This window comes from Pimephales promelas, chromosome 15 (genome assembly GCF_988280905.1).
Source record: "Pimephales promelas chromosome 15, fPimPro1.hap1.1, whole genome shotgun sequence".
In the NCBI taxonomy this organism is placed as follows: Eukaryota; Metazoa; Chordata; class Actinopteri; order Cypriniformes; family Leuciscidae; genus Pimephales; species Pimephales promelas.
Window position 1 is genome coordinate 29,582,268 of NC_142783.1, and position 27,476 is coordinate 29,609,743.

The 27,476-nt window shown below is 39.1% G+C and overlaps 1 protein-coding gene across 4 annotated transcripts; it reads left to right on the forward strand.

Moving 5' to 3' along the window:
- sptb (spectrin, beta, erythrocytic) lies at positions 1–27,064 on the forward strand. Of its 4 annotated transcripts, none has more exons than XM_039667266.2 (37): positions 1–262; positions 4,366–4,604; positions 11,771–11,922; positions 12,013–12,186; positions 12,775–12,881; positions 12,986–13,066; positions 13,358–13,473; positions 13,568–13,680; positions 13,760–13,947; positions 14,032–14,149; positions 14,879–15,037; positions 15,166–15,468; positions 15,606–15,756; positions 15,878–16,748; positions 16,862–16,999; positions 17,087–17,846; positions 18,053–18,255; positions 18,960–19,050; positions 19,171–19,317; positions 19,648–19,917; positions 20,067–20,291; positions 20,385–20,474; positions 20,635–20,922; positions 21,106–21,236; positions 21,372–21,576; positions 21,703–21,926; positions 22,138–22,288; positions 22,453–22,697; positions 22,785–22,923; positions 23,016–23,100; positions 23,187–23,383; positions 23,552–23,625; positions 23,702–23,765; positions 23,999–24,255; positions 24,701–24,874; positions 25,002–25,044; positions 25,159–27,064. In XM_039667266.2, the coding sequence occupies exons 2-37, from the start codon at positions 4,448–4,450 to the stop codon at positions 25,342–25,344; spliced, it is 7,077 nt and encodes a 2,358-aa protein (XP_039523200.2). In that variant the 5' UTR covers positions 1–262; positions 4,366–4,447; the 3' UTR covers positions 25,345–27,064. The 4 variants fall into 4 exon arrangements, with proteins under 4 accessions (XP_039523200.2, XP_039523193.2, XP_039523206.2 ...); XM_039667259.2 differs by having other exon boundaries at positions 2–262; positions 23,702–23,774; XM_039667272.2 differs by lacking the exons at positions 1–262; positions 4,366–4,604 and adding an exon at positions 6,849–7,435.
- The last annotated feature ends 412 nt before the right edge of the window (positions 27,065–27,476 follow it).

Here is a 27,476-nt window from a genome sequence, read left to right on the forward strand (position 1 = left end):
TTGACAGGAATGCGCGTCCCCTGCGCTCAGGCAGCGAGTGCTCCTCTTCTCTACTTTATTTTTAACTCTTTGGGAGGGTCAAACAGCGCTGAGGAGAATGAGCGACCCCGCGCGCGCTCCCTGCCCCTTCAGCAGCTTTCCGCCATGACCTACACCTCACAGCCACTCATGGGATTATTACTGGCCTTCAAATAACGGACTTTAGTTACAAAGACATCGATAAAGAAGCGTGTCATTGTCCCGACTTTTTTCATTTTTATTGGTAAGTTTGCTAACCTATATGTCAAACTGTGTATTTATCTACTAGAGGGTCTGTCTTCTAGTCAGGATTCCCAATGTCATTCGATAGCCTTCGTTGTTTTTTGTTTTTTATTTTTTGTTTTTTTTAATCCCATTTTATATGTTTATCTATTAATAGCAAAATCATTTTTAATATACCACTGATAGGTCTGATTATATTGTTTGTGAAAGTATCGCAGTCTTATGGGATAAGTAGCAACCTGTTGAGCACTGAACAGTGCGTGAGCCTGCACTGAATAGAAAACAAGGCAAAAATGTCAGAACTGCTTTGAGAACTTTGTCTAATGAAAGTTTAATTCTATTACAACATTTATCTCTTATACTTTGCTTTCTTTTGTTAAATGTCCAACTCTTTTGTTAAATGTCTAAGCTGGTAATTAGCTTGGTAGACCACACTGGACAATCAACAAACCACTTGAAGTTTAAAGCTGTCAAGCTAGATTTTTAAACAATGACAAGGTCAACCAGTGAATGACCAGTTTGGGCAACTAAAACCAGATACCATCTCTCAAGCTGGCTTTTCTAACATTTGCCTCCTCTTTATTTTTCATTGAATAAATAAAAGAAAGCAGTTTCACAATATTAGCGAAAAAGAAAACAGAGCTTTGAAATAAACGTCTTTGTTTCAACTTACCTTATAGGGAGAACACTGCCGTGATGTAAACACCATTACTTACTGGCCATAACTTCACAATATGACCATAAAGTTCATTTCAGGAATAGTTTTGTATTATACTGTATGTTCTGCTTGCGTGAAGATCAGTGTTGTTCACCAGAATAGTTCATTCACAAATTAAAATCGTCACACTTTGTTTTCGTTTCATTGCGGTATGGAAAAGAGCAGATTGAACATTCCTTAAAACATCTTTGTGGTTTTTTTTTACAGTAGAAAGAAGGTATTGTGGGTTTGGAATGACATGAGTGTGAATACATGACAGAATAGCCTATTAGTTGTTGGAAACTTAGTTCTCTAAGTTAACTTTCCTTAATCTAATTAAAACAAAAATACTCTGGTGCCATAGCACCATGGGTTCAGCTGTTCCTAAAGTAACATGGTACACATGATTCGTACCACACCTTGCGGCCTCTCCCTCACACATGCATGAAATACCCTGCTGTGTTGGCTTCCTGACACCCTTTCAGCTTTGGATGCAGAATCAGAGCGAAAACACACTGTGACATTATCATGTCAGTGAGGGATATTTTAAAGAATGTTGGTAATCAAAAAGTGAACTATGCCATTAGGAGCTTCTGCAGAGGGTACGTTTTTAAGTGGACAACAACTTAAACTTTAGTCTGTTACTCACACAAAGTATGGCTTCAGAAAGCAAATCATACTTTTATGGTGCTTTCTGACATATTTGGAGCTTGACAGAAAAAGAGCAGCATTTATGTTGTTTAGGGTTTCTGCTTTTGTATTCTATTGAAGGAAGAATTTCATACAGGTTTGGAATGCCATTGATATGATTTTCTTTTTTAGTTGATGCTGGGTTGTTTCAACCCAAATTTTGGGTAAAATATGGACAACCCAAATGTTGGGTTAAAAATGCAACAAAAAAAAAAAGTACAGTTGAAAGTGAAAGTTGAAGTTGGGGTAAATTTTTAAATTACATTTTTAACCCAACATTTGGGTTTGTCCATGTTTGACCCAAATTTGGCTTCAAACAACCCAACATTGTTTAGAGAGAGCAGTCCTATAAAGCTGTCACTTCTGTCTCTCTCTTTCAGTTAAGATAGTGGAAACTTTGTCATCAACTGTATGTGTGCATGTGAGCACATTACAGAGACACCGCACGCAGAGAGAGCAGCAAAGTTGTGTCTCTTGTGATAACGGGTTTCCCGCTGGTGGGTGGAGAATAGTTCTTTGATAACATCCCCCTGCGCTGGCCTGATACAGAGAGATGAACACCATCATCCCTCTTTCTGAGACCTGTTATATTCTCCTCTTTCCTCAGTTTCTTTATCTGTCTGTTGATTGTCATTTGATTAGATATTTATGATTGACATCTCCACCCCTAGCACTGTGACAGACAGTACACTAACCCGACTAGAAACAGTAACATTACAAGTAGGTGCATTTCATTTGGTACAGTGTTTTTTAATGGCCTAGATATTTGGAGCCAACTAGAGCAGAAGCTTTGAAGCAGTTCAATGCTAATGTTTTGACATTTTGTTTTATTATTATTTCAAAAAAGGACAGTGGACATTAATCAACATTCATTGGTAGTCCCTTTTCCAGATGTCATTAGGCCTTAAAAACTAAAAGAAAAGAAAAGAAAAGAGAGGATGTTATTTCAAGGAAAAAAACGTAAGCAAATATCTGATCACGTAGTGTATGACGAAGTAGGAAAATTTGTGAAGGGTGCTCTTCACATTCTCTTGCTCAGAGGGGTTGCCCAGCCCCGCGTTCAGGGCGATAAGACTACACATGAGCAACATGCCTCACAAAGATAGAACTATCTTAGCAGCTAACCTTCACCCGCCATTCCACAGTAGCATGCGCAAATACACACCCTCGTCACGATTGACGGTTAGAGGACATGTGCTGAAAATGGCGCCCTTTGGAATCCTGAGGGTATAGAGAAACAATAAGGGAAACAGGAATACATTTATTAGTTTTATTATTTTGTGACTTTATTGATGGGGACAAGCAGAGATTCAGGAAATGATATAAGAGGACTGACAATGAGACAGTTTCAAACTGTTTTGCTCGAAAAAGTACCACCACAAATGTGCTCATACGTGCATCATGGGTATATCTTACATTTAAGTACCATGTGTAACTTCATAAATCTGATTTTTGCAAAAGTATTGTTAAAAACAGAAAACATGATGTTTGATTTTTTTTTTTTTTTTTTTGCATAATTACATCTAACCCTACAGTAAAACAAACCCTAAATGAAACTCTATAGGAAGTACTTCTACATGTAGTTAATTAATATTACTTATTTGAGTAAGGACAATTGACTGACAAAGTAATTTAAAAAAAATCAATTCCAACTGTTTTTTTAATTACCGTGTTTATCTGGGGAATTTGTGGTGAAAAACTACATTACCCATGATGCTGTACACTGTAAAAAATATTGTTGGTTTAACTTAAAGTAAGTAACTTGGTTGCCTTAAAATTTTAAGTTGATTGAACTGGAAAAAGTCAGGTAATACAATGAAGGAGATTGATTTATTCATCAGAAACTCAAAATAATAAGTTATCTGAACTAAATAAATTATTTACGTTGATTTGACAAAAGAAAAAAATGTTATGATAACAAATCTTGAAAATTGTTTTTTTACAGTGTACAGAAAATTCCTCCAATCAGAGTCGAAACAAGCAAACCGCCAAATGTGCTCTTTAGCCCTGCCCACTCCCAAGCACCGCGAATTACGTAATCGAGTCAATCTCTCTATGCTTCCCGAAATACTTAAATATTTGCATGTATATCTTAAAATATAATGTTTATATAGATATAATAAAAAAATAAAGAAGCAGTTTGATATTTCGACATTTTTAATTCGTTAATGCTATTTTCAGTTCTTTCCCTCACTAAAGCTGTTAAGTACACAGTGTCTTGTACCTTTTAATTTTTGCCCGATTTTCAAATACTTTTGCTTCAAATCAAAAGTTTGCAATGTTATGATTCACCTCGTAGCTGGTTGGTGTGGTTCATGGCTTAAAATGCTGCAAGAAAAAAGAAATCCCTATGGGAGAAATAAATGGAAAAAACAACATTGCTGAAAAAGTGGACGGGCACTGTTGCACTCTACTTCCAATTACAATTACTGTGGGCTCTCTGACTTTTGGACCCCACTGTATATAAATAGGCTTTTATAATTACGATGTGTGCTGAGAGTGTATTTGCGGGACGCATCAAGGGGCTGTGCACACAGGATGTGCTTTTGCATTCCATTAATGTTTTAGAATGCGTTTTCTGTGTTGAATGGCCACTTAGGAACGTGTATTACATGTCTAAATAATATACTGAAATGCAAATAACAGTCAGTGCAATATCTATAGTCTTTTTTGAAGTTAAATGTCCAGTTAAACTCCTCGTTCATCTCTTTCTCCAGATCATCTATCTCTGGCATTCCACTGTTTTGTGTTTGTGTGGCACGCTGAGGTGTTTGGTCCCCCTCATTCCCCTGCATCTCGATGGCAACTATGACCTCCACAACAGACTTTGACAATGCTGAAATCACCCAGCAGTACAGCCGCATCAACACCCGCTTTGAACTGTCTGATGAAGAGCTTGACAACGACAACAGCTCTGCCAGACTCTTTGAGCGCTCGCGCATTAAAGCTCTTGCAGGTGAGTCGTCTCAGGTGACTTAAAAATGGGCATCTGTGGTTTAGATATACAGAGGCCCACAAATGTGCTAATAAATATACAGACGTACAGGCAGCTGAACCCTATCGTCTCCTGCCCCTCTGACCAGCCAGGATCATTTGCACATACCCAGCATGCCTCTGTATGACTGAGCTGGACAGCTGCCCTGCCCGTCTGTGCCCATAGCTTAGATCTCTGTAATAACTGCAGAAGCTTGTCATTTTTTGGCACACCTGTGGGATCTGTTGCTCTCAGAAACAGCAGTTTCTAAATAGTTATTTCATGACCACACTTACAAGCTCTTTTCCATGGACTAGGTAATCCACACATGACATATGAAAACTGTTTGAGTGACAGTACACTATTATATTGATTTTTTCCTGAAGAAAATGCTTTATAATGCCAAGATGTTGCTATGTGGTGGCTTGGGTCTTGTTTCTGGGAATTTGTTGGGAACCAGTTAGGTTGCTAACTGGCTCAAGTCAAAAAAGCCTTGCACAAAGACCTCTCTGCATTAACACTTAAAGCAGTTCATTTAGTGCAGATCAGATTTTGTTACATGCATCTAAATAGCAAGAACACATGTCCAATGTAGTGTTTTGCATCCAATTTGGGACACTTAATATCCACTATCCACTGTAACGGAATACTTTTCTTGAGGTATGAGATGTCAAAGAGTTGCATTTTACATTAAGGAGCATGTACAGTGCAAATTATACCTTGTTCTTAAATTGTTAATGTTAACAACGTAAGCAAGCATTGCATGACTACATGTAATGTCCTTCCAATATGTATCCTTGTTTTCGCATGGGTTTGGTTGCAGTTTCTTTTCTTCTGTAGCCACTCGAAGTCCGAACAACGTCTTTTGCATTTTACAACGGGTGAATCTGATGTCACTGATGACTGTTGATTGGATCCGCCATCAAAAAAGATCTGCTTTAAATGCAATGTTAGAGTGTTTATTTTTACCCACTTAAGCAGGAATGAAGTACATCTTTATATTTTCATAATTACTTCTTTTCTATTTGAAATATATAAAGGTGAATGTGCAAACATTTTTGGTAAGCTAAAATCTATTTTAATACAATAAAATCCATTTTTTATAGAAACTTGTAAGTCATGTAGTTTATAACGAGGAATTTGCTATTTAGTACATTTAAAATATATTAAAAACACACTGCAGTTAAAATTATAATCCAGTATCTTACATGTGCTTCACTGTTAACCAAAACATCAAAATAAGGGATACTCCACTTTTTTTTTTTGCAAATAGGCTCATTTTACAACTCCCCCAGAGTTAAACAGTTGAGTTTTACCGTTTTAGAATCCATTCAGCCGATTTTCTGATACTTAGAAGAATATGGCAATATATTGCAAAACATGGCAAAGTATTATAAAAATATAATGAGTTAAAATGTACTTTAAAGGAAAACTTTAAATTTAACATTATTACACAATGTACTTGAGTGTATAAAGAAACAGCCATGAATGGCCTTTTTATTTAATCTGTCAGTTAAACTTTTAAATTAGTGAGAGAGTTTTGTGAGAACGAATTATGCACAGTTGTTAAAGGCTACGTGTCTTTTTGTTTGAAATGCATTAGTGATGGTGAACTTGAATTCAGGCCTGCTTCTTTAAGTCAAGTGTATGTTGCTGAGCCAGGGCTGGTGTGATGTGTTATGTTGGTGCGTCTCTGCTCTGCTCTTTCTGTAATGCAATTAGAGAGAGTTAAAAAGTGGGGGCGGGCGAGCGAGAGAGAGAGAGAGAGAGAGAGAGAGAGAGAGGGGAGTGGTTCCCATTCTTCACCTTTTGATTTACAGCCTTTGAACAGACAGGCATCCCTCTGAGTATACTAAGTACACTTTGAGTACACAGTCATTAATACATTTGTAGTTGGTATTTACATCAGGGCCAAAACTGCTTATGCATGCACTTGCTGTCTGACATCACATTGTATTTGTAACACAAATCAACACACACGTATACACCCGTTAGAAGACATTTTAGATGAGTGTGTTTGAGTGTGCGTTATGGTGCAGTCAGGAACGGGGGCATATTATATGCATGGCTGGGGTGCTGGAGAACCACTCCATGTGCTACTGGGGAGAGGCACAACAGCATCATTGCTAAGTGAAGAGTGAGTAAGGGAGGGAAGGAGAAAGAGAGAGAGGGAGGGAGGGCGATAGGAGAGGAGAAGATAACAGAACTCGAGACAGAAGGAGGGAAGAAGAGTGTCCTGTTTGTCTCGTTCTTTCCCGGCAGTGCGTGTTAATTTAAGGTGGTGAGGATGAGCAGCCCCTGTTTGTGTCGCGCGGTGCCCGTGAGCCAGACCCGGCTGAGGGAGGTCAAACTCAGCTTGAAGACCAGCAGAGAGACCACACAGATCCGCCCTACCCCAGTCGTCCGGGAGGTCAGCAGCCGGCATTATACCTCGGTGAAAGAAGTGCCAACCCGGACCAATGCACCAGGCAGCCGGAGCAGGAGCACCCCACCAGTTTATAGGGCCCAGAGCAGGAGAGGGGCCAAAACCAACAGTCCCCACAATCGTGAACCTGAGCAATTACCAGAGAGGAATGGAACTTTACTGGGCATCAAACCTAAACTAGCGCCCATGACTTTCACTCCAGTCACCTCAACCTCGTCCTCTTCCTCCTGCACCCCGAAGGGCCATCGTCCCTCACCTCCTCGATCCTCACCATCTTGCCCACTGTCCCCGTCCCGGAGTATGAGACGAGCACGGTGGCTGAGCTACAGTGCTTCCAACATTTGCTTCAACAACTCTATCCTGGATGGGCGCTTCAGACAATTGCAAGGTAGTGTCCTGGTGGAGTTTTTTCCTCCACCCTCAAAGAGGGGGCAGTCATTCCCGACATACCCCTTTACTACGCCACAGGGGGATTGTTGGATTAGGTAGAGATCCGGAGAAGGGTGTGGGAAGGGGGTTAAGGTGGTATGCTAGATTGTTTTCTGTTGGCCGCTGTGGGAACTGAAACCCTGGTTATGTGCAGTATTTATTAATATTATTATTTATGCAATATATATGCAGTGTTACCTCTAGATATTTATTTGACAAACTCATAAAAAGACCATTCAGTGCAAAAAATACTACTTGTCCCCCCATCAATCTTTTGAATTCTCACTGAATGACAAAGTGATTGATACATTGGCAGACTAACCGCCATCTACTTCTTGCCTTCTTCTATTCTTGCCTCTTTCGGGAATGTTTTCTTTGTCTTTCCCTTTCTGTGATTTGAGGTATTCATCATCGAGGTCTCTTACCTCACTTATTCAGCGCTGTTTATTTTTAGAAGAAGTTGACTGTCACTGTTAATTTGCGTAAAACTGAGCTTCCTGTTTCTCTGATGAGAGAGTTCTTTAATGCTGTGAAACAGAAAGAGCATAGTTCAGAGAGATTGTATTTTTTCCGTAACTATCCCTAATATTGCATTATATGAATGCATATGGGGATGGATTTAAAAAACAAAACATGCACTATAATTTGAATACTATTTTCATATTTTTGCTCTTACTTATGGGTTACAAGGTTTTATGGAAACCCATTCTAGAGTATCAAATAAAGTAATTTTGAGATGAAGTTTAAAATAAGAAATACAGTAAAAAAAAAAAAAAAAAAACTTACAATGTAGATATAAAGTTGTAATTGTGAAATATGGTCACAACTGGTGGATATAAAGTTGCACCTAGACAAAAAGTACGAGCATCTTTTTGCCTGATGGACGATAAAATGGGTGGAAAAATCTTATTCAGATTAAAGGAGGGATTTGAGCCATATATAAAGACAATAACATCATAAAGACCACTAAAAATGCTTACATCATGGCTGCGGGTTTTACACGGACAAGCACCGCTTACATTGCATTTAAATCTATTGCTTCTATGTGTCCATCCTTAGCTCTACCTTGTTGTGTACATGGAAAATCCATCAATATAAATATTTCACAGGCTTTTCATGCAAGCTAGAGAGAATATCAGAGATCAGCAGGACCCAAGCGAACTCTATTTAGACTCACTGCTGTTCTAATGGAGAGGAAGAGAGAATCATTTAGCGGAGGTTAGATTGCAGTCCAGCTGTACAAAGTGTGAACAGGAAGAGGAATCATTTGGCAGCAGTTTGGTCATGAAATATGTAGTGTTGCCAGGCTTAGCTCTCTTATTATACTTTAGCACATCTGGAGCTTTCCTAACTCTGGCTGGAACATGGTAAATTGCACTTTAAAAAGTGAAACTGTACAGCTGGTGCCTTAGAGAGCTTTTCCTACCCGACCTGACCCTTAATAATGACTTTTCTTTGTGTCACCCTGTAAGTCATGGTTAGCATGGCCTGGCTATTAGATGCTGTATTTACACCATCTGGACACACACACAAACATATTTCCATTGATAGCCATTTATTCTACATACAGTATATTATTATTTTCTCTTTTTTTGCAATCGACTTGTATTCATATTTTTCGTTATATTATAGATTTTTTACTTTTCATGACACAACTTAGTATAGGCACAAGTGAAGAGCTTCTGACTGATTTCCATGCTATGGCAGCATTTTGCTTTGGCTCCAGGGTAATTAACCACATGGCATGGATGGCTCAGGAGATTGGTGGAAAAACATTTGTGTCCATAATTGTGCAAGGATTTTATTATATATCTGAAAATCAAATCTATTTTGTCTCTCTACAGATGTGTCTTTCAAGTCTGTTATACAGAACAAACATTTTGTAACAAAAAAATTGACTAATATTAACACAGATTATTCCTGCACATGCTCAACTTGCATTACACATTTGAATGATTTTTATTTTTTCATTGCTTTGTGATCCAGATGGAGGAGACATATTTCCACACTGTAGTTTTTCCATTCAGAGAATAATGTAGTCGAGGTGTAGTTGAGACCAGTTCATTTAGTCTAAGTCCAGGCCGAGACCCGAGTAGGCTGAATCTGACTCAAGGCCGAGACCAGAAGAGGGCAGAGTCTGAGTCATCACAGGAACCATTGGAAGGTCTGAATGATTCAGACAGTGTAAATATTATTTCCTTTGGGTTGAATGAAGCCTAGTTTTGTGTCAGTGCCACATGAATCTCTGCAGCACATACACAGTGTGCTCTGATCCAGAGACACGAGCGGACCATATAGACGAGTCGGCACAGACCACAAAATGTATCTAGTGTTGTAGTACTTGAATCGTCTCAAGTTCAAATCAAGACAAGTCCATGACAAGACTGAGGAATTGAAAATATGGTCTTAGACTCGAGTCTGGTCTCAAGTACTACACTGTATTAAACTAACATTGTAATTAAAGCTGCAGTCCGTAGCTTTTTTTGGGTTAAAAAATTATCCTAAATACTTACTTGAGAAAATACATAACCAGCCAGTGTTCAAAACTATCTGCTTGCCTTACCTCGATTCAAAACGGTAAGCTTGTAATAATGTTTTTAGTTCCAGTGGTACTGGTGGTTTTCTGCGGGAGATTCGAGCATGACTTTACGTCGTTACGTCACATCTGTTCACATAAAGAAGGAGTCTCGGCTAGTATGAGCTAAATTGCGTGTGAGGATGTTGGAGGTGGAGATTTATAGCCTTTTCTCACAGCACTTGATATAATTAAACGTATCAATTTGATGGCGGATCCAGAAAGGTTCAAACGACAATCACCAGTGACAACTAGAGATTCATCCGCTGTAAAATGCTAAACTGGATATGATAAGTGACTTCTAGATTTAATCAGTGTGATTTACTGCATTGTCAGAACCAGAACAAAAGTGGATGTTACTTTTTTTTTTCCCGGCGAAAATTATTATGTTGTTCATACTTCCAAAAGTAAGAATCTGTGATTCTAAATGCCAGTATCCACATCGGCGTGGCGACTGACAGCTGCACTCTCTCCTCAAACATTGTGTTCATCCACGCTGTGCCATGCCGAAGTACAACTCACGTAAAGTGGATAATTCCGTGAATTACTGCAATTGGAGATTTCGAACAGAGATGGCGACAAAGAAGAAAAACTGCGGACTGCAGTTTTAAATGACTGTTTTGTGCCTTTCAATTGTATGTTTTTATGATAGATAGTGCAAAACCGAGATATATGTTGGCAGAACAAGGTTATATGTGACAAATAGTCCCTGACTATGATACTGAACTGTTTATCTGTAGTTCAAGCGTAAATGGCAAGGTAATGTTTTTAGGCTTAATAGAATGTATCCTTTCCACTCTACACCCACTTCAGATTCTAATGTCTTTCCTTAGGATCTTTTTATTTCCTTAGAAAAAAAGAAGTCTTTTTCTCCCTTCCACTCACTCTATTTTTTCTACCTCTCTCTTTTTGTCATTTACATCCCTCCATCCTTCCAGTTTTCTGCAGCCATATCTAAATCATTTATAAAACACATCATTAAGAATGCACATTTTTGTTCTTTTTGTGGTAGAATCTTAAATAAACGTGGACCTGCAGAAGACTTGCTCAGGGAAAACACATGCATATAGACCTACAGTACATACACTCAATACATATATGCATAGATTGTACTGTATTTGAGTAACTGTATGATTGTGACAATATGAGCTGTCTTTTTACTTTATAACTATTTTACTTTACGTATTCCTTATATTGTTCATCAATTCCCAAACAAAATGGGTGAATCTCATGAAAACTGCTATAATTCACTCCAAAAGCATGAAAGTTAAGCCTATTTTTTTAGGACCATTAAGAATGTTTACATTGTGACTTTATTTTCAGTACTAATTAGCACACTAACAATTAAGAGCATTTACAGTGACAGGATTTTTTTTTAGCATTTGTAAATAACATTTGTAAGCATACATCATATTTATTGTGCTGAATTTAAGCTGACATTAAGAAATCAAATTCTGTGTCTGAATAGGATGACTTTTATTGTGGTCATTTGGTGGAGATATGCTTAATTGCCATCACAGTGAAAATTCGTATTGGTCCTAAAAGTAGACCTCTTTACTTATAAAAAAAATTATTTGATTTTTTTACGAGATTCTTATAAATATTATCATTAAGATTCCATTAGGTTTATTTTCTATGCAAATAAAACATCAGAACAGAAGTGAAAGTGCCAGACCACATCAGAATAGCTGAATGTTCTTCTTTTTCTGTCAAAACCAGATGAGAGAGAGGCTGTCCAGAAGAAGACTTTTACAAAATGGGTGAATTCCATATTAGCCAGAGTTAGCTGCCGAATCTCAGATCTCTATCTAGACCTGCGGGATGGTAGAATGCTCATCAGACTACTGGAAGTTCTGTCAGGGGAGAGACTGGTGAGTGTGTTTAGTGTGTAACCTTGTATTGACAACACCACTGATGTAATTCCAGTAATGTCTTCGATTCCCTATCTTTCCACCATTCAGCCCAAGCCAACCAAGGGCCGAATGCGCATCCACTGTCTGGAGAATGTGGATAAAGCTCTACAGTTTCTAAAGGAGCAGAGAGTGCACTTAGAGAACATGGGATCACATGATATTGTAGATGGGAATCACCGGCTCATCCTGGGCCTCATCTGGACCATCATTCTTCGCTTCCAGGTCAGCCCATCATTCTGATTGATCAACATTGCACTGGCTATAAAACATACAGAACAATCCAAACATTCTGATATTTACAGTAGACCTACTGCAGAGTTTTTGTAGTGTGTCTTATGCTGATGGAAAAAGCTTACATTATTTGGCTGATTGGAAAAGCTTATATTTATTTTTAATCTCTCGGTTTGATAGCAGGATATTTTTAGCCCAGCCACTTCAAACAATGTTGTCTGCTACATAATTCAGATCCTCAAAATTGAAAGGAAACAGACCGGAATGGGAATTGTTGACTGCTCTTTATTCTGCCTGGTTCCCACAGAAATGTACAAACTATTGAGACATAAAAAGTCACAATCTAAATATAGTAACAATGCCTCTGGATATCCAAGAATGTACCCAAGATCCGTATTACAGTAGCCCTTTTAGTTCATTTAGAGTACATTAAATAATATGAGAGTTTACGGTTTTATTATTAATGCTTTTAAAAGCTTTAAAACAGAATGCATGTCTAGTTGATAGGAATAAGGTATGAATATAGTCTAAGTGGGATTTGTTTAAGTTTTTGTTCTTTCTTTCCTCGTGTGCATACAGATTCAAGACATTATAGTAGAGACAGGACAAGCTGACCAGACAGGCCGGCTAGAGACCCGCTCTGCCAAAGATGCACTGCTTCTTTGGTGCCAGATGAAGACTGCAGGGTAGGACAACAATTGTTGTATTTTAGTAGTAATGAATTTGACAGCAAATTTTCAATTTTTAGTTTATGTTTGCGGATTTGTCTGATATTATTTTGTATCCGTAGTTATCCCAATGTAAACATCACTAACTTCACCACAAGCTGGAAAGACGGCATGGCTTTCAATGCTCTCATTCACAAACACAGGTGAGGAGACATTGCTTAATGGTTAGGAGAGATGCTATGACACATCATATGGATGTCCAATGTTTCTTTCATTCATTGATCAAGTTCCAGTTTTACAGGTTATAAAAACTTGACACTTAAATGAAACGTAACTAAAAACTCAATTAAACCAACTGAGCAAAAAACGGACAACCACTGAGAAATTAAACTTATCCTGTTCTCCCCTCTTGCCCTGCCTTCTATAAAATAAATAAATATAAACCAAATAATCTCTCCTCTCCATTATTTTGTATTCTCATTTCCCTCCATCAGGCCAGATCTGGTGGACTACGGCAATCTACAGAGGTCCAACCCCACTCACAACCTTCAGAAGGCGTTTAACGTAGCTGAACAAAAACTTGGTGTCACCAAGCTTCTGGATCCAGAAGGCAAGTAACACCTTTTGACTATTAAGTCCAAACTTATAATATTTATCCTTCCGTTATGGAGATAGATAACATTTTTATATTGTATTGTTTGCAGATGTGTTCACTGAGAACCCAGATGAGAAGTCCATAATCACATACGTTGTTGCATTTTACCACTACTTCTCTAAGATGAAAGCTCTGGCAGTCGAGGGAAAGCGAGTCGGGAAGGTGCAAAATATGAGCCAATCCATTCCCATGTGTTTAATTCAAGAGCACATTTGTATTGATCTATAATTATATTCTCCAGGTGCTAGACCAGGCCATTGAAACAGAGAAGATGATTGAGAAGTATGAGACATTGTCATCAGACCTGCTAACATGGATTGAGCAAACCATCATTGTGCTGAACAACCGCAAGCTTGCTAACTCCCTTACAGGTGTCCAACAGCAACTGCAGGCTTTCAACTCTTACCGTACCGTGGAGAAACCACCTAAGTAATTCAAGCTATTTTAAAACAAATGTCTCTTTTTTTGTTGGATTGTTTAGCATCCAATTTATTTTTAACTCTTACTCTTCAGGTTTCAGGAGAAAGGTAACTTGGAAGTACTGCTGTTTACCATCCAAAGCAGAATGAGGGCCAACAATCAGAGAGTCTACACACCCAAAGAGGGTGCACTGGTGTCAGATATCAACAAGGTGAGACACTAAGATTAATGTTGCATTCATTTCAACTCAGAAAGTATGAACTTTCAACCTCCAACTAGGGAAAGTGCAATCTAATGCCACTTAAAGTCAGACTTTGAACTTGGAAACAGAAATCTACAACTGTGATTTTATTGTCATAAAGGCGACATCATGCAAATATGGTTGGACCAAGGGAATAACTAAAATACATCAATGCGTCAACATTCCTGTGGCGATCACGACGAGGCTGAGGGCCGTGAGAGATACGAGAGTGGTGCGAGGCGCAGGTGTCGCTTATTATCAATCACTTCACTGGCCTTGCGCCGCTCTCTCACGGCCCTTGGCCTCGTCCTGCTCGCCACAGTTCCTATATTACTTTACAATAGAACCTATTTGCTTTTCTGGTGATAAATGTACATCTGCAAAACCAACTTGGATACTTGCCACTTTTTTATACATCTCAATATCTTCTATACATCAAACTATAGAATATGGTGGTTATCTGGTGAGATCATGACCTGTAGGAATATCTCATTCCTGACTTTGTATGGAAGGCACCATAAGCTCCAGGAATGACATCAATCAATTCATAAGAAACACTTTTATGAATCAAAAGGACACCCGCAAGTCCCAATCACTTAATTTCTGCAGTCACAGTGACAGAGGTTGAACGTGATAGTCATTCAAGTGGTCTGAGAGGCTCTAAGCTGTTTGAGCGTGTATGTGTGCCTTTGTTCTCAGGCATGGGAGCGATTGGAGAAGGCAGAACACGACCGTGAGAGGGTCCTGAGGGATGAACTCGTTAGGCAGGAGAAGCTGGAGCAGATGGCTCGTCGCTTTGACAGAAAAGCAGCCATGAGAGAGACCTGGCTTCTAGAAAATCAGAGGCTAGTTGCACAGGTAACTGTTTCCACAGCTTCTGTCATCTGTAAGATGAAATGTGAAGAGAGCCTTTAAACAGATACCCATCTTTTCATGGTTGCAAGTAAAATTAATGGCAATTATTTTGCTTGCTTTCTACTGTGAAGGACAACTTTGGCTATGACTTAACAGCAGTGGAGGCAGCTAAGAAGAAACATGATGCCATAGAGACAGACATTGCTGCATATGAAGAACGTGTTCAGGCACTGGTGGCCCTGTCTAAAGAACTGGAAGCAGAACGATACCATGATGCTAAACGCATTGATGCTAGAAAAGACAATATCCTGAGGCTGTGGGACTACCTGCAGGAGCTCTTGAAAGCTCGTAGAAGTCGTCTAGAGAAGAATCTCACCCTTCAGAGTATATTCCAGGAGATGCTCTACATCATCAGCTGGATGGATGAAATGAAGGTGGGAATAGTGAATAGCGTGCTTGATTTATACGATTTGATTTATATTATGCTAATATTATGGTTGCATTGCAACTTGTGTAGTTGAAGCAAAAAATAATAATTTAAACTATTTCTCATTGGGCATTTGTTCTTCAGAACCGACTCTTGTCCCCAGACTTTGGAAAACAGTTATTGGAAGTGGAAGACTTGTTGCAGAAACATTCGTTGATAGAGGCTGATATAGCGGTGCAGGCAGGAAGAGTACGATCAGCCAATGCAGCTGCTCTTAAATTTGCCAATGGTGAAAGTAAGTACAGTTAAACCCTTATGTACTTAGCTGTTTACTTAGTGATGTAGGTGTGAAGTAGTCTCTGTCATCTTTACACACGATTCATTGTTATTTTACTTTTCTGCTCTTAATTGTCAAGGTTATAAACCATGTGACCCTCAAGTGATCCGTGATCGGGTACAGCACTTGGACCTGTGCTACCAGGAGTTGTGTGCTCTGGCAGCTGAGAGGAAAGCCCGTCTTGAGCAGTCGCGACGGCTTTGGAACTTTTTATGGGAAATTGCAGAGCTGGAGAGCTGGATTCGGGAAAAGGAGCACATTTTCTCCTCTCTTGACTATGGTAAGGACCTTACTAGTGTGCTGGTACTGCAGAGCAAACACAGCGTCTTTGAGGATGAGCTTGCTGCCAGGCGGGACGGCTTGAAGCAGGTGATGGACGAGGGTGAGAGCATGATCCAGGCCAAGCACTTAGGTTCCCCCAAAGTGCAGAAGCGCATGGATGATGTGCGAACACAGTGGCAGCAGCTGGAGGAACTGGCCGCTTTCCGTAAACAGAATCTGCAAGATACCCAATGCTTCTTCCAGTTTCAGGGTGATGCTGATGACCTCAAGGCCTGGCTGGTTGATGCTATGCGGCAGATGAACAGTGACGACATTGGGCATGATGAATACACTACCAAGCGACTTCTTAAGAAACATCGTGACTTAAGAGAGGAAGCCGCTAAGAATGGTGCCACAATTGATGCTCTATCCAAACAGGCCAATGCACTTCCTGAGGAATTAAGGAACACACCAGACATCCAGGGGCGTTTAAATGATATCCGGGATATGTATATTGAGCTTCTGACCCTCTCAGACCTGAGGCAGAAGAAACTGGATGACACCATGGCTCTTTACACTATCTTCAGTGAGACGGATGCTTGCGAGCTCTGGATGGGCCAGAAGGAGACCTGGCTCGTTGGGCTAGAGACACCTGAGAATTTGGAAGATCTAGAAGTTGTACAAAACAGGTATGGCCATTGGTTTTATGAACCCAGGGACATTACTATAAGTGTATTTCATAAACTGGGAAACTATTCCAATTTATGCCACTTTCATAATATTCTGCTCTGTTTGTTGGTAGGCTAAGCATTCTTGCTCAAGAAATGGGTAATATGCAGGCTCGGGTTGATAACGTCAATAAAGCAGCCAAGCAACTGGAAGACAGCAGACATCCACAAACAAAACAAGTGAAAGACTGTCAAATTCGTCTCAATAAGAGGTAAGAGTTATAATCCTGGGTATGAATGCCAATTTCATTCAAAATACGTTAGAATTGGTTTGTAATGTTACTTTTTTCATTTCATAGGTGGGAAGCTTTTAAAGCAATGGTGGAGGATAAGAAACGTAAAGTGGATTCAGCCCTCAGCCTACATAACTATGATCTTGAATGTGATGAAACAGAGTCATGGATAAAAGAGAAGACACGAGTGATTGAGTCTACACAGGACCTTGGAAATGACCTGGCTGCAGTCATTACCATTCAGAGGAAGCTCTATGGCATGGAAAGAGACCTAGCAGCCATCCAAGATAAGTTGGATTTCCTGCATGATGAGGCCGAGAAGCTTGTGAAGGAACACCCAGAAAATGCTTCTGATATACTTGTCAGACAGGAAGTGTTGGACGCAGCATGGAACTCATTGAAACGTACTCTGAAAGACCGCGAAGACTCTCTTGGGGAGGTCAGCAAGCTGCAGACCTTCCTACAGGACATGGATGATTTTCAAGCATGGCTGTTCAAGACACAGAAAGCTGTTGCATCTGAAGATATGCCTGATGGTTTACCAGAGACTGAGCAGTTTCTGAGTCTTCATGATGCTGTGAGGGATGATATGGATGGCCATGAGGAAGACTACCATCGTGTGAGGGACATGGGAGCAGCAGTCATTCAGGGCCAAGAAGATGATCCTCAGTACCAGCAGCTGGAGCAAAGGCTGGAGGGTCTTGATAAGGGCTGGGATGAACTGCACAAAATGTGGGACAGCCACAAGAACTTCCTTGATCAGGTTCTTGGCTTCCAGCAATTCATGAGGGATGCCAAGCAGGCTGAGGCCATATTAAATAACCAGGTATACATATACAGTTTTCATCTATAATCAAATAAGATGTAATTTTGTTATGTTGTCTTATCATAGAGAAGAGTAATCTTTTGGGAAACCAAACCTTGCGAACTGCTAAATATTCTTTGAAAATGACCTTCAATTGCCAGTCCATTTGTTCAATTGTTCCTCCCTTTTAATTTGCTCCCTAAACTTTTTTCTGTACTTTTTAAAAGGAATACACTCTAGCCCACGTAGACAAGCCTGACACCCTGGATGGAGCAGAAAAGGCCCTGAAAAAACATGAGGACTTTGTTACCACCATGGATGCTAATGAAGAGAAAATACTCAGCACACTGGAAAATGGTCAGAGGCTGGTGAACAGTGAAAATCTTTACTCAGGACGAGTGAAAGACAAGATGGACTCCATTAAGGATAGGTCTGTTTTTTTTAGTATATTTTACATCCAACGTCAGATATTGAACATTTTTCTGTGATATAGCATATGAGCTATCAACAAAAATGAACTTGCTATTTTATTCTAAATTATTCATAGGACATCATAGGACAAGTGGCTTCAAAAAAATGTATCAATAGGTGGATTTTCAGTTCACTATGGATTAACATGACAACAAAACAATTACATAAAGGCCTTAGAAATATATATATAAATTACCATGACAAGAATTATATTTAATATTTAAAGAACATCAAATACTTAACTATTGTAATCCCTCAATGTCAGTGTAATTCATAAAACAATCATAGGTTGCTTTTTGAAGTTCATGTAAATGCACCCATACATTTGTGCTTTTTTGTTTTCTTGTGCAGACTCAGCAGTGAGTGAGATAAGCATTATTCTGTAAAGGAGTAGCCTGCATTTCCCCTATTTTCCCAGGCAGTCTGTAACTCTTTAAGATGGGCGCCTGCCCTGATGTGTATTGATTTCTTTGTGAAAGTACACCTAATACATGGGGCTGTGTTGCTCTTTTAAAGTGTTCTCTCTAAAGTGGAAATGCAGGAGTAAAGAAAAGCCATGTCAATGTCTGCTAGTGTTCATTTAACCATGTACACTTTTTACACCACTTTGCAATGTAGACATTCCAGTAAATAACCCAAGTATTTTTGTGTATATGACTTCAGGTACAACAAGAACAAAGACAAAGCCAATGAAGTCTCATGGAAACTCAAAGACAACAGGGAACTTCAGCACTTCCTTCAAAACACCCAGGATGTGAGCAATAGACAATTACTAAATTTTCATTGGCAATTTCATTCTCACAGCTTTGCTTCTTATAAAATGTTCTTTGTGATATTTTCTCTCATTCAATAAACATTTACTTCTTTCTTTTAGCTTACACTGTGGATAAATGAGAAAATGCTGACTGCACAGGATACATCATATGATGAGGCTCGAAATCTCCATAGCAAGTGGCAAAAACACCAAGCCTTCATGGCAGAGCTAGCATCGAACAAGGACTGGCTCCATAACATTGATAAGGTATATACTGTAGCAATTGTTTGTGTACCATATCTTTAGTAGAGCACAGCAGTTTGGTGTCGGAAGGAAAAAATGTCTCAATAAACTAGCAATAACGATTTTAACACTATATCTTTCATAGACAGACCTACCTTATGCTCTGATAAATGTTATTAAATGATAATATGGCTTTGGTTCACATTATTTTGAAATCGTGTTGAATAGCATATATAAAGTGGACTGGCCCCTTCTCCTGTGTACCATAATCCCAATAATTCCTTAGTATCAATGTGTTCAAATAAATGGAAACCATGATGTGTACATTAAACCATGCTCATACTGTATATTTAGGAGGGACAGGAACTGATGGAATCCAAGCCTGAGTATGAGCCCATTGTTATGGATCGTCTTGCTAAGCTTCATGAACTATGGGATAAGCTGGAGAGCACCACACAAGAGAAGGCTCGGCTGCTGTTCGACGCAAACCGCTCTGAGTTGTTTGATCAAAGCCTGGCTGACGTAAAGAAATGGTTGGCTAAATTGCAGCTGGAGCTTCAGGGTGATGTGGACGAAGAGGTCAAGGATCTTACCAGTGCCAACATCCAACTGAAGAAACATCAGGTGTGAAATTAAATTTGTGTGTGCTACAATTCTATAGTAGATTAACTCACTTTAGGTACAATTATGGTATATTATGGTCTGTGCTTTGTTCTTCCATATCTGATGTTAGCTTATAAGATACTGCATAAATCATTTTTTTTCTCTTCTAGATGACAGAGAATCAAGTTCGGGATCGTGCACGGGAGCTTGAAGAACTTCAGGAAGCTGTACAACAGCATGCTTCACTTAGAGAGGACCAACCTGAGTTTGAGGTTGAGCAGCAAGCTCTTCAGAGGGACTTCCAGAAGCTCCTCACACCTCTGGCCCAACGCAGAGGCAAGCTGGAGGCTGCTAAGGCAGTGCACCAGTTTTTCAGAGATCTTGCAGATGAGATAGTATGTACATACATAGCATACCCAAACTACAGCTTTTCATTAGTTTTTTTTCTAAAGAACCATTACATAGAAGTTTTCATTTGTGCTCCTCAGCTCTGGGTGAACGAGAGGTTACCAATGGCAATGTCAGAGGATCAAGGCAACAATCTTCAGACTGTCCAACTTCTGCTCAAGAAGAACCAAGTGAGTTTCAATTTTTTTCCAGTTATCCCCACAAATCATTCCTGATCATCTTGACAACATTGTCTATTTCTATAACTTAATATTGGATATAGTATATGTATTATGCCCCCTTCACATACCCCACCACCCCTTTCATATACACCATTCATATCCTGTACAGTCTCTACAAAAGGAGATTGACTGTCACCAGCCACGCATTGATGAAGTGTTAGATCGTGGCCGGCGAATGGTGGCAGCAGCAGCAGAGGGCAGTCCAGAGGAAGAACACATGTCTGAGGAGATGAAGAAGCTTCAGGAGGTGTGGGCAAAGCTGCAGGATGAGATGGACAAACGAAGAGCACGGCTCTATGGCTCTAATGAGGCCCAGCAGTATTACAATGATGCAGATGAGGCTGAGGCCTGGATAGGGGAACAAGAACTCTACATGATTGCTGATGAAAAGGCCAAGGTAAGACTATGACCGACTGCAGGAGCCAATGAATAACAGTATTGTTGCTTTATGTCTATAAAAAACATGTCAAAATCCCAAGTTATGTCAACTCAGTGCTGGTTCCAAATTCTTTGTGCAGTGCTGCCATATAAGCCATACTAAAATAAGCTGTCTTTGACAATTATTCTCTCTGGATTGAAGGACGAACAGTGTGCTTTGATCATGCTGAAGCGACACCTGCTTCTGAAGCAGGCAGTGGATGACTATACATACTCCATCCAGCAGTTGGCGGATCGTGCTCAGAAGATGCTGGCTGAAGAGCACCCAGATGGGTATTTTTGACTGATTGCATGTCAGAATATTGCATATTGAGATGAGGGCCAAGCTTAACTAAACCCTGAGGCATTCCAATGCAAATTAAAACACTCCATAAAAAAAGATTAATCTCTATTTGTCTGTATGTAAAGTGAGGCCATCATCCGGAGACAAGGACAAGTTGATAAGCAGTATGCTGGGCTGAAGGAGCAAGCAGAGGACCGAAAAAAGAAGCTGGACCATACATATCATCATTTCTTGCTGAGCCGTGAAGTGGAGGATCTTGAGCAGTGGATTGCAGAGCGTGACGTGGTGGCCTCTTCACAAGAGATGGGCCAAGACCTTGACCATGTGACGGTAAAGCAGAACTTACCCACAAACATAAGCACATTTACTACCTCTCACACAAAGAATGCCTTGTCATGTACAATGCAAGATTTGGCATTATATTGTGTTGTTAAAGTCATATTATCAATATTTTAGATCCTGCGAGACAAGTTCAGGGAGTTTGCACGGGAGACAGGGACAGTGGGTCAAGAACGTATAGACACTGTAAACCAGATCATAGATGAAATGATTGAAGCAGGCCACAGTGAGGCAGCAACCATGGCGGAGTGGAAGGATGGAGTCAATGAGAGTTGGGCAGATCTGCTGGAACTCATCGACACTCGAGCCCAGCTCCTCACAGCCTCCTATGACCTGCTTAAGTAAGTATAGAAGAAGTAAATGGATTAAATCTCACTAAAGAGTGCAGTGGTTTTATCAGATTATAATATTACAACTGACACAATGTATTTCACTCAAAAACAAGCCTATAAAATAAGATTATAATTATTCTACAATATCTTCACTTGTGTAAGATGTTGTATGGGGTACAGAAATTGACTGGAAAGCATAATGTACTGTGAATTTGGTCAGGTATTTTTATGATGGGAAGGAGTTGGTCGCTCACATTGAGGAAAAGAAGAATGAACTTCCTGATGATCTGGGTGAAGACTTTAGCAAAGCAGAGTCCTTCCACCGAATGCATGCTGCATTTGAGAGAGATATAAGCTCCCTGGGCAAACAGGCAAGTAAAAAAACATTACAGTACATAAACAACTTGTGGTCATAAATAGTTGCATGTATTCATCTAAAAAAATGTCTGTGCCTTGTAGATATTTATAAGTCACTGGCTTGGATAGAAAATGTCAAATTGTATATATGGAAAAGTCCATAATTCTCTCCTTGCAGGTGAAACAGTTCCAGGAGACTGCAAATAGACTGCGTGCCCAGTATGCTGGAGATCAGGCCACTGCTATTCAAGCAACTGAAAAAGAGGTTGTGGAGGCATGGAAGGGCCTATTGGATGCTTGCGAGGGTAGGAGGAAGCGACTGGAGGATACAGCAGACAAATTCCGCTTCTTCACTTTGGTGAGAGACCTGCTGGCCTGGATAGAAAGCATCATTCAGCAGATAGAGACACAGGAAAAGCCAAGGTAAGAAAATGCATCATTGTGGTCATCACAGTAGAGGTGTCCATGTTCCCCTTTTTAATGAGGCTTGTTTCTTGTTGTCCATTGAAGAGATGTGTCCTCAGTGGAGCTCCTAATGAAGTATCACCAAGGAATCCGTGCTGAGATTGAGACCCGTGAAGCAAAGTTTAATCAGTGTTTAGACCTAGGCCGGGCCCTCCTGGAACGCAAGCACAAGGACTCTGCAGAGGTAACCAGACACAGGAGTTTGCAGTGTACCAGTCTGCCATTACAAAGTGTCTTGCAGGAGACATTCATTTTCATTTATATGTGTACTTACAGATTAAGGAGAAGCTGATGCATCTGGTTGAGAAGAGGAAAGAGATGATGCTCAAATGGGACGATAGATGGGATTGGCTTAGACTTTGTAAGTCCACAAATGTCAGCATACACACATGAAAAGACACACATGAATAGTGCTCACAGCTGCTTATAATTATAAATCCTTTCTAGTGTTGGAGGTATGTCAGTTTGCGCGGGATGCATCTGTGGCAGAGGCTTGGCTGATTGCCCAGGAGCCATACGTGGTGAGCAGGGATCTAGGCCAAACAGTGGATGAGGTCGAAAAACTGCTAAAGAGGCATGAAGCCTTTGAGAAATCCACTGCTACATGGGAAGAACGTTTCTCGGCACTGGAACGTCTTACAACAGTATGTGTTGTGTGTGTTTTTAACTTTGACATGTTTTAAACTACACACTTGTGTGCTCCAGACATTATTAATACCTCAAATCATGTGAATTGTTTGCAATGGCAGGCACCACTCACATTTACTTCAGAAAATGCAAAAGAGTTATTGACTATTTATAATTCGTTGTAGTTGGAGCTGTTGAAAATTCGGGAACAACAACAGGACATACAACAGTACAGACAAGAGGAAGAGAAAGACAGCAGGTAAACATACGATCTGGGGAACACTGTACTTCCCTTCCTTCGTATTCCATTTTAAAAGTTGACATTTGACCTCCAGGAGAGAAGACACAGGTTTTGCAGAGGAGTCCTCACAACTCTACCCCACAGAAGAACAATCTCTGGTGACAGTGGCAAGTTTAAATTTTGTATTAGAATCTTGCCATCTTTCTCTTCATTATACTTACAACATTCTTCGTGTCAGATATACTTTCACATTTCATATTGTCATGTCTTAATGTAAATACAGCCTATAATATTATTGTTACTCCTTTTTGTACTGCAAAATATTTTTTTAAAATATTAAATGTAATACTCCTTCATTTGTACCTGAACTTTGTACTCATGTGGTCTTCAGTCTGGTTTAGGAGTAATAGAGCCTAGTTCTGGCGGAGTTGATGGCACAGCAGGGGACTCCACCGTGCCATTGATCTCAGAGATGCAGGAGAGTGGCTCACTAGAGCTGGACCCGTCCACATCCATTCAGGTTTCCAAAGAGACAGAAAAAGCCGCCACACTTCCCACTGAATCTTCACAAGTTCAGCCAGTCTTGATGGAGGGAACTCTAGCCCGCAAACATGAGATGGAAGGACATAATAAAAAGGCATCCAACAGGTTAGCTGTTGTGTTTTCTGGGGTATCACTTACTATTGGTGAAACTTTGAAAAAAATCCCTAGCCATAAGTATTAAACTTAAGCACATAACTCAGCCAGCAGATGAATAATACCTCAAATTATGCTGTCTGCAAGTTGAAGATATGATAATTGTTACTTCTATAAGTAAACAATCTTGTAATTTTCTCCTGGCAGACATTAAAACAGTTAAAAATACTACATTATACAGTATATTGAAGGACCCAAGCAATATCTAGAGACCAGAAAACCACAGCGACTGGGCTCTTATGACCACTGAGAACTATTCACCCTAGCATTGTTGCATTTACATTTTCAGAAGAAATCTATTTGTACTCATTAAGTATAATGGTCAAGATACATTTTCAAACACGGTAAGTAGCCATCATATTACCAATTAACTTAATTCAAAACTTTCTTTTCTCAGGTCCTGGAACAACCTTTACTGTGTTCTGAAGCCTGGACAGCTCTCTGCCTACAAGGATGCCAAGAGCTTTAGTCACAGTGTCACCTACCATGGTGAGGAACCCCTGAACCTCGCCAATGCTTCATGCGAGATCTTGACCAACTATAAAAAACGGAAACACGTGTTCAAACTCCGGTAAGGGTCTTGGTTATCAATGTTTATAACAAAATGTAATGTACTTCAATGTTGTGAGATTGTGAGGTATATTACATATAGGCATTGCTTACCTGTTTTATCCTTGTTCCATTTCCTGGCGTCTTAGACATGAAGATGGAAGTGAATTTCTGTTCCAGTGTAAAGATGAGGTGAGCTATTGAATGCTTCTTCCAATTAGTCCCTTATTTGTAGAGTAATCATTGAAATACGCAAGTGAACAATTTTAACGATGGTATATGCACGTTTTGTCTCTCTGCCTACAGGAGGAGCTCCAGAACTGGACTCAGGCTATAGAGCAGGCAGCACAGGCTCTGACAGAAGAACCAGTTGCAGGACCATCAGGCGTGAAGGCACAAAGCCTACCTCCACCCTCTTCCACTACTCTAGAGGTCCCCTCAACCAAGAAGGACAAGGAGAAGAGGTTTAGTCTGTTCGCTAAGAAGAAATAAACTCCAGGACTGAATGTGACGCAGGTGAAATGGAACAGATTTATAACACAATTTTTTTTTTTTACTTTATATTAATTTCTAAGAATTTAGCTATGTGAAATGTAGATTACACTGCTGCCTGTATCTAAGCTAATGAGACATTGCTAATGTCCACATGTCTTGCTCTTTATGTTTTATTGTGTTTTCCTATACTAGAGTCACATACCACATTCACTCTGTATACAAATAAAAGCACAGGAACCTGATCAAATTTAACCAAAATTATTTGTAGGAAAAAATGTTTTCTTTTTGTCTTCTTTTTTTAATGTATTGAGTTTCTTCTAGGCATGCTTAGTATGTATTTTGACTATAAATAACATGCATAGTTTTGTTAATCTGCCTTATTTCTTTAAAATGGTTGCAAATGTAATACTGTGTTCTTTGCATTGGAACTTATAGAATTTTCACAGAGACACGGGAGAAGCGTTTCCTTTTGTAAATGGCGCTCAGCTAGCTGGAGGTGTGGTAATGAAGGTGCATGGCATTAACATGCTCTATATGCAATAAGCACAGTGTTCTTTTAGACTGTCCTACCTGTTGTAAAAGTTACTTTTCACTATTCAAACAAACATATGAATATTAATATTATAATAATATTACATTCAAATGTGAACATATTAATGCTATTATATATTAGAAGTACAGCCATGGCACTAAAGAAAAGACAAAGATGAGAAGGGTAGTTCTTTTTTTTGTTTGTTTTTCAAAACATCAGCTATGTTAAATATGACTTTTGCAAAGCGTGAAATGATATATTTATTTAATATGGTGCTAAATGTTTAACATAAGAGTTTTACCCTCTCATAACTCAGGTTTCCCAGTATGGCTGTCACAGGTAATAATCACCTTAAAAATACCCTTACACTAGGGCAGCAAAGACATTATAAGCACTAAAACATATCTCTCGCATAATCACAACAATAATAAAAAAAATCAAAAAACGTGTACAGCTTAAATAATGCCATATAAATTAAACTTGGTAGCCAATGAATGTTTAAAACATGGAAAATATTTGTAATACAAAAATGAATGTAAAATTAATGGTAGAGGGAGATTTTACCTTTAAATAATAATAATAATTATAATAATCATAAAACATCATACACATACAAACGTAATACCTATATCTAGATCAAACTAATTAAAAATTCATTCAAATTTGTCACACAAGTTTCTGAAAGGTTGTCTCAAAACAGTAAGTTGTCTTTAGTACACAGTCTAATCTTCTGATTAGAATTAAAGTACCCAGTTTCCAAAGTCTTAGTTTCTTTCAGTATTATATATTAACCTTGAAGTATATGTACTGTTTCTGCCAGGCAATGCAAGCTAAAACGAGTAATGTTTGAAAATAACATTATTTTTATCAGTAGATACATTTCATCACACTGTTGGGTTTTGGATATGAATACGTTTACAGAGTCATGTGTTATGAGGGTCAGCGTGGTGCTTTATTACGGTGGTGTTTTTGTTGTTGTTGGCCACTACATCCCGGACCTCCAGATATTTCATTATTTTTTTTATTGCTTTAAACACACTGCAGTCTACTTTAGAATGAACTCCCTTTCCGCTAATATACCTCCATTCTCGTTTCTCCTTTTATATCTGTATGTTCAATGCAAAATCACATATAAGAAGTTGAAAACAAGGTATGACTCATTTTGGTAGTATGAAAATCAATAAACTCTGTTTGCAGTAACCTTTGACCTTGTTGTCTTTTTAAAGCCTTGTAGTTTACAGAAGTAAATCAGAATCAAGAATCATTGTTAAAATATATTGCTCTTTTCCTGTAGAAGTACTGCTGAGTGTGAGTGTGAGAAGTAAAATAAATGTAATATAATATACAATATTTGTACTACACTAGATCACCAGCAATAAGATGAATAAATCTTAAAGAGTTTCTATTTTTTTTTTTGTTAAGGACCATCTTTGAATGTTTAAAAGTGTGAAAAGTTTAGAAGCATGAAAAGTATTATATCAATGATGACAGAATTAATTCACAGTATGTGCCCACTTAACATTACTCCAGACTCACCTCAAGGCCCAATGATGCTGACGACGCTGAAATATGGAAAATTACACAAATTACATTCTTA

Bases quoted from the DNA above. Each gene is read 5' to 3' on its own strand.
- sptb (XM_089120513.1), top strand. From the start codon at position 6,910: ATGAGCAGCCCCTGTTTGTGTCGCGCGGTGCCCGTGAGCCAGACCCGG. The intron at 12,187-12,774 runs GTCAGCCCATCA...GTGTGCATACAG, and splicing joins CCATCATTCTTCGCTTCCAG to ATTCAAGACATTATAGTAGA. The intron at 12,882-12,985 runs GTAGGACAACAA...TTGTATCCGTAG, and splicing joins TGCCAGATGAAGACTGCAGG to TTATCCCAATGTAAACATCA.